Consider the following 8,183-nt stretch of genomic DNA (forward strand, 5'->3'; position numbering starts at 1 on the left):
TAAGTGAATTTTGACCTAGACGACCTCTTTATTTAATTTTAAAAAACTCCGTACATTGAAGCTTGGTCCCTACCAAGCCTTTGTTGCATCTCATTTCTTTAATTAGCAAAAGAATCACAAAATTAGTGAACTTTTTTTTTCATTTCAGCTGCTAATTTATGACAGGTATTGATTCTTCTCCCTTCGGTCCCCTCCCTCCACGCTCATGTTCTCTCCTTAGGGGATTCACTTCTGAAAACATCCCCACGTTACAAGTTAATTAAAAATAGGTATATTTTGAAAAACCCTTTACAACAAAATATTCAGAAAAAAAGAAGGTATATTTTGTGTTTTTTGTGAACACACACACACACACACACATGCGCACACACGCATGCATACACATGTATATATGCATGCATGTACACACACCCACACACACATGCGCACACACGCATATGTGCACACACGCATGCATACACACGCATATATGCATGCATGTATGCATGTACACACACACACACACAGAGTAAAAAAAATCATTTCTTGTGCACTCTAGTGATATCACATTTTCTTTTGAGAGTGGCATACCCAAACTTGTGCATGTGTGTGTGTGCACGCGCATGCACACCAACTTATTCAAGGACACCTCTTACTTTTGTGGACGTTTCAATGATAAAAAACAAAATTTAAGTTTTTAGTCAAACTTAGTCCTTGAAATTTAAGGCAAAGTACTTCTAGTGTGATGCACCTCTACATAAAAGTAATCGAATTTCAAAACCATGGTGGGTGTGAGGTGTAAACAAAAGCACCTACATAGATTCTTCATGTGCTTCATCGATTAAGAGATTATATACCAACCCTATATTGGCATATATTGAGTGAGCAAACAAAGCTATCTGAACTCAATTGCTATTACACCAAGGGAGATTTGTTAATTTATTGTGGGTTACAAAAATATCCCTTATACGCTACAAAATTCTACAAAATTAATGAGAAACATATTCTTATTTCTTTGATATCAATATCTTGATATCATTAAGATATAAGTTCCATTTCTTTGCTACTTCAAATCTTGCAGCCAATAGGCTAGGGTATAGTGGCTATACTATCCTACCATTGGAGAAAGTCCTTTTCCTATACTATAGGCTAATATCAAGATTTCATGTTGCTCAATATTTTGTGTATGTAGTAAATTGGCCATATTGAGACATTTTAAAGCAAAGTGCTTAACACCATGCATTGTAGCATGGTTAGATAGTTTCTAAAAATATAAATTAACTTTTAGCTTAACAAGAAGCAACATCATGGCAAAATGAATGTAATAAACAAACCTAATAAAGAGCCATAAATTCTTCATTCTTGTGTATGCTTTAGCCCAACTATTTTGATTCTTCCATATTGTGGTACCAAAAAAAAGGCAATTCATGGGATTGGGCTAAATGAATCAATATAGCTCAAGGCCTAGATGATCATATTAGTATCCACACTCTTATCTATGCTTAGACTCTCTCTCTCTCTCTCTCTCTCTCTCTCTCTCTCTCTCTCTCTCTCTCTCTCTCTCTCTCTCTCTCTCTCTCTACCCTTAGAAGGCTTAGGCTTGCTCATGTACCCTTATCGAGGAAATAAATAAGCTAGATTAGAGAAATAGGTTAATATTATGGATTGATCATTAAGAAGCAATATTGAACAAAACATAGCAAATCATAATAATAATCGATCTTCCCATATTTATATACCTCTGAAATTTTGAAACTATAATTTAAACAAGGTTTTCCAACCCACACTCGCATTCCCATATCTACTTTGGTCTCTTAAGATAACATTACTTAGTCCCTAGCCTTTGGACACAACTCAACAACCTTATCTTTGGCTACTCACTTTAGATAAGCCAAGTGTTAGATATTGACACTTTCTACCTACAAAGTGTTAGATATTTGGTAGTACTAAGTGTGAGGTCCTACATTTATGCCATGGGTGCTTTTGTCCCATTGGGTTTTTCCCCATGGCCATCTAGGTGTTAATTGGCACCCTAGGGTTAGGTAGTATATAAGCAACCTTATTAACAATTTAGGTTTGTTTGCTCATTTTTACTTTCCCTTTGTACTAGTTGAGAGCTTCATCTCTCTCCTTTGGGCTTACCAATCTCTCACATACTCTACACCCTTGTGTTCTTGTCTTTGAGAATTGTGTGTGTGAGTCTAGCTCTCCATTCTATGTGAGCTAACAATGGTATCAGAGCAAAGATTTTTATAGCTTTTATCTACACTATGTTCAAGCTTTCTATAGCTTACTGTCCTCACAAAGAAGATTAATGTCAGTAGGGATATCGGTTTTACAAAGATTCTGTCTATCTAATGATGAAATTCTATAAGCATGCCTATGCCAATTCTCTGAACATGTTTGATGGATTATTACCTATGCCAATATCTATTGATTCTCAATAGATTTTACCTTCTGATCCTTATTTGTTTGCAAGGGGGGAATGTTCAAGGATTTGATGCACAAACTTCAGATTAGCTAGAAGAAGCAGTAAATTCTAAAAGATCAGCAAATCAATGAATCTAGGCTTATGCCTAGAAGGGTTAGAAGCACCTTGTAGGATAACAAATTGTATGCTTTTTTGTAGAGTAGAACCATATCTAATGCTATAATCACTTTTTCAACATAAAATATTGCTAATTTTGCATTTCTTAGTCCTCTACATGGTGTAGATGAACCTAAGTCTTTTGAAGAGGCTTAAGAAGATCCAAATTGGGTGAAAGACATGCAAGAGGAATTCACACCATTCAGAAAAATGGTACTTGGGATTTAGTGGATTTACCGTTTTGGCAAGAAAGCTATTTGTACTAAGTGGGTCAAGAGAAAGACATATGGATCCATTTTGAAAGATTCTAGGCCAGGCTTATTGCAAAAGGTTATGCCCCAATGGAAAGATATTGACTATGATGAAACTTTTTCTCCCACTTCTCATATAACCTATTACTTTGGCAACTCATCTTGGACGGAAAGTATTTTGAGATGTTAGATCTTGGTCTTTTACACTATTGCTTGGGTACTACTACTTGGGTATACAGTTTATACAACAAGATGGTAGTATAGTCATTAAGCCATCAAAGTACGTCAAGGCACTGCTCAACAGATTCAATGTGGATAGTTAGAAATCAATCTCTATACACCAATGGAACCTAGTGTAAAGCTTAGTACGTGCCAGTAAACCATTCAACATAACCACTTATGTTCAAGTTGTTGGAGTGGATTCCTAATCTATTAGTACAACTCACGGCTAGGAGACATCTAGTATGGTGTGTCTCACAACTTTCAAAGTTCATGCATTGTCCATGTGCACAAAGGATTGGTAGGCAGTTAAATGTATATTCCGATACTTGTAAGGCACTCAAAGATCTTGGATTGTTCTATGGCAAAGGGATTTAGAAATATCGTTGAGTGATTCTGATTGGGCAGGTGATTGTGATACATGATAGTCCACACCTGGGAACTATTTCTTTCTTGGTAATTTGTACATATCTTGGCTAATCAAGAAACAACCAACTATGGTAACATTGTCTAGTGAAGCTAAAATATAGAGCATCATTCACTATGATAGTTGAATGTGTATGGTTAAGAAGATTGATGGAGGATTAGACACCCGTATCCCTATTCTCACTAATAGTCAAAGTTGCAAAGAATCCTATCTTTTATGCTAGGACTAAGCACATTAAAGTACATTATTACCACTATGTCATAGAGAGGCTCCATGGAGATATCAATCTCATCTATTATAGTATACATGATAATGTGGTAGATCTTTTCACTAAAGCCTTATCACAAGAAAATTTTGAGGCCTTCTGCAAAGCCTTGGGCCTCTTCCCTTTCAAAGACTGATCCGCAATATATGTAAACCTCACATTTGTACTACAAGGGGACTGTTAGATATTTGGTAGTATTACAATGTGAGGTTATGTACTTATGCCATGGACACTTTTGTTCCACTGTGTTTTTTCAGGTGTGAATGGGCACCTTAGGGTTAGGGTTAGCTAATATCTAAGAAATCTTATTCATAGTGTAGGTTTGCTTTTGTCCTGCTGTGCTTTTTCAGTTGTGAACGGGCACCTTAGGGTTAGCTAGTATATAAGAAATCTTATTCACAGTTTAGGTTTTCTTGCTCATTTGTAATTTCTCTTTGCTCATTTCTCTTTCTCTTTGAGTATTGTATGTGTGTGTGAGAGTCCAGCTCTCCATTCTGTGTGTGAGCTAACAATAAGTAGTAACATATAATCTATGCCACTTAGTCATACTCTACTTTGGATAGCTTTTCTCCTTAAGTATATTCCTTGTTAAGGTTTTAATATTCTCTCTGTTGTTCAAGTTTCATCATCCTTGATGAGACAAACTCTAGGTAATGTCACCTAACTTGAATTTTACCTTCCCAAGTTACATATTTCAATGGATGTCCTGCACATGCAAACTTGGAATTTTCTACAAGCACTTCTATCTTTGTTCCAAAGTCCTTTTTTCTCAAGGATAAGCTTGATTATCCTCTTACAAAAAATTAGAGCATATACTATGCTATCACTATCATGAAGATACTTATTTACCTTGCCAAGCAAAAATATGTTATCATAATCATGAAGATACTTATACTTGTTAACATGCAAAACTATGTTATCATAATCATGAAGATACTATATTATCATCATCATGAAGATACTTCTTTAACTTTTCAACATGGAAAACTAGGTGGATAAGTGAGTATTTTTGGTAATTTTAACTTGAAAGCTACATCTCCATATTTATGCAAATTTTCCAATGCCCACAATATCTAGGTGCTAGCTTAGTACACTTAGATGATAATCTCTGGGTGGCACAAAACATCTTTAACTTAGGAGGATGAGTAGGAATACTTTCTCGTATTTTTTAAAGAAAAAAGTCTATTTTCTAATTATTAAAATTTAGAGCTCAATTCATAGCCCAAATGTCACAACCAACATTTACTACATCATAGTCAAAGTTTTCTTGAAGAACTAGGAGTTTTCTAAGGTAACTCTATCATTTTAGAAATTAGATTTGCAACATAATGCATCTAAAATGGAGAAAATGTTATAGGATTTTAAATATTTCATGAATTATATAAAACTCTAAAAATAACTTCTTCTTCTGCTATTGCATGAATTATGTGCAAATTACTGCATTAAATTATATGCTACTCTAAACACACCAACAACTTCTTCTAATTGCTTTATTATTCTTTGATATATAATTCAAGCATGTTTTTTAAAAACCTAATAGATTTTCTTAGTTTGACCATCAATCTCATGATATTTAAGAGTACTTTAATGATCCGTGTGCTAGGTTTGCTAAGGATAAGTTGCCAAACATTACTTGTACATCTTGGATGTTTATTTGATATGATGAATTTTGGAAAACTATATAAATATACTTTAGTTTGGATAAACAAATCCACTACTGGTGTGCTTCCAGATTTTCTATAGTAGGAGAAACCTTCTATTACTTATAGAGTCTTTTGGCCTATATCACCTATCTTGGTCTTTAGCACCCATGAGAAAATACATGTATTCTTTTAAACAATGCCATCAATCTCTAGTATGACCTCATTGTCCATCAACCATGGTTCATTCTCCTACGATAAAGAGCAAGGGTCTCTTTTTGTTTAATGTAATCGTATTCCCATCCTCAACAAACTTTGGTTTTTGATCGGCTATTATGTCAATCTCAAATGTTATTTTATTTTCCAAGAGTTTTGTAGTCTCTTTGTACACCAACCGATTTATGGATGGACAAAATCATTATTATTTTGATAATGTTATGTTGCCAACCTCTTAAGTCCTCTCATTAATACCTATGCTTCACTCTTTGAATCACATGCATTGCTATTTACTCACCATCCCAATAAACTTTGTTAAAATTTGCCATGTTCAACCCACTTTTCATTGACATTTCTTAATGCAAGCATGTATCATATGCTTTGTACCTTCTTACTATGCATTTTGAATTGTTTCATGTACCACACTTTAGGTCACATGCTTCTATTGACTTTGTGTGATCTTAACATCTTTATCTTTTAACTATTCATATAGGTGGAAAAGCATCATTAGTGGTTGTGGAAGTGCTTAACACCTTCACCTTTATCACTAGTGATTGTGGAAGTTCTTTTTCTTACTGTCATAACTTTCTTACATCTATGTTCAAACTTTTTACTTTTGATTGAAATCATAATTAATGTTTCCAAACATTAACCATAATAGTAGCACATATGCCTTCCATAAATAATTGTTCTTTGAAGCTCATCGTTCTTATTACTACTTTTCAAATCTACTATATATAGAGACCATAACTCGTGTTTTTATCAGATGCTTTTGGTTAGTGTTCCCTCTAGATGGCTATTTCAAATACTAGGTACATTATCTCTAAATGGCTATTTTTACCATACTAGTTCTTTTTTCTCTAGATGGCTAGTATTACCAAGAGCCTTTGTCTCTAGATGGCTAGTATTACCATAGTGCTTTTGTCTCCAGATGGCTAGTTGTACCATAGTGCTTTTGTCTCTAAATGGCTTGCCTTCAACTACCATTATATTATTTCCCTCTCGATGGCTAGTATCAAATACTAGATATATTATTTCTAGATGGCTAGCTTTACCATAGTGATTTCGTCTCTAGATGGCTTGTTTCAACAACCATTACAATTTGCTCTTATGAGTGCCTTTGTATCAATGTGCAATTATGTAGGTGTGACCTTGGGTAGATGAGGAGTAAGGAATCTTTCTTGTTGCTTAGCTATGAAGGTAGCTTTCTTGTTGCTTAGCTATGAGGGCAGAGGTCCTTTGTTTGGGGGCTTCCCTAGTAGGCCAAACATTTTTTTTTTCTTCTGGTGCCTCCTCTTCTAGCTTTTGTCACCTCTTGCCATGATTATGGGCTTGTCCTTTTGGAAGATTTTTTTTCCCTCCTTTTCTCCTCTTTTGAGGGGGCCAATGTACTTGAAACCTTCTACTTTAGAGTGAATGTTGCCCCTTATTAAAGTCATATTGCCCAACCTTCTTCCTTTATATCTCCTTAGACATTTTGATTGGGAATGCAAGCTTCTTCTATTCTTACTTTGCTTCCTCTGTGTAAGCTACTAATGTGCAACTTCATGTGTCCATCCACACCTTCTCTCCACTTAGCTTAAGTCCCCATCTTTGCCTACACTTCAAGCCTAACTACCACACCTTGCTTCTTTCTCTGTGGTGTGCCCACATTCCACACACTAGGAAGCTCTAGCTATGGCGGAAGAGGTGGGCGCTGCCCAAGAGGCCACCTCCGCAAGGGGGTGGTCACGCGTGGCAACTCATCTAGAGGCGGCCATAGCTGCAATACCGAGGCCAAACTTTGACGTGATTACGAATCCGAAGGAAATGGGCAAGCGTTTGAAGAAGCTGTGCAAAGACCTGAAGGGGCAGCTGAAGGAGGCGATGGGGAAGGCGAAGGAGATGTCCTTCCACGTGTACAGTCTCTTAAAGGAGCTGGCGGCCAAGATCTCCGACCTGATCTCGCGCTTCTTCCAATACATCTCCGACAAGGTCAAGAGCTTCCTCAGTTGGATCTCTGGTATAATTAACAGCGTTAAAGCAAGATTTGCGCATTTGGATTAGCTTAACTCTATCATCCGCAGAGCAACCTCTCCCTCTCCCTCTCCCTCTCTCTCTCTCATAAGCGCCCATTACTACTACATACAATAAGATACATTTTGGGTCAATTATGTGTAGCCCTCCCATGCTTCTTGTCCCTAGTGGCTTGCTCCAATACGGAACATTTTGGGTCAATAATGTGTGGCCCTCACACGCTTCTTGCCCCTCTAGTGGCTTGCTTCAATACCCTTTTCTTGTGGCCTTCTTGCTTGTATCTATTCATTTCCATTAATGGTTTTATTTACCCTTCATGTATATACTTGTTTGATTTTAGATCTGGGTAAATGTGTACTCCCAAATTTTATGTAATGCTTGCTTTTGAGAGCCATATGTGTTACAAGTTACAACTTACAACATGGATCTTAGTGCATGTGTGGGCTTCAATGCCCCTTTTAGCCTTCAAATGCAACCCACCTTCAAAGCTAGGGTTTCAAAAAAAGGCCATCCAAAATAGAATTTACTGAGTAATGGGCTTCACTTGAAGGCGAAGGTACCTTGTAGGTCTTCAATTTTGAAG

At 36.3% G+C, this 8,183-nt stretch overlaps 1 protein-coding gene across 1 annotated transcript; it reads left to right on the forward strand.

Annotated features, from left to right (window-relative positions):
* The first annotated feature begins 7,038 nt into the window (after positions 1-7,038).
* Positions 7,039-7,917, forward strand: LOC147642279 (uncharacterized). Its single transcript, XM_086777287.1, has one exon. The coding sequence runs from the start codon at positions 7,262-7,264 to the stop codon at positions 7,628-7,630; it is 369 nt and encodes a 122-aa protein (XP_086633413.1). The 5' UTR covers positions 7,039-7,261; the 3' UTR covers positions 7,631-7,917.
* The last annotated feature ends 266 nt before the right edge of the window (positions 7,918-8,183 follow it).

This window comes from Cibotium barometz, chromosome 1 (assembly GCF_041138505.1).
Source record: "Cibotium barometz isolate CiBa-2024 chromosome 1, ASM4113850v1, whole genome shotgun sequence".
Taxonomy (NCBI): domain Eukaryota; kingdom Viridiplantae; phylum Streptophyta; class Polypodiopsida; order Cyatheales; family Cibotiaceae; genus Cibotium; species Cibotium barometz.

Excerpts from the sequence above, each read along its gene's own strand:
- LOC147642279 (XM_086777287.1), top strand. The coding sequence starts at position 7,262 with ATGGCGGAAGAGGTGGGCGCTGCCCAAGAGGCCACCTCCGCAAGGGGG.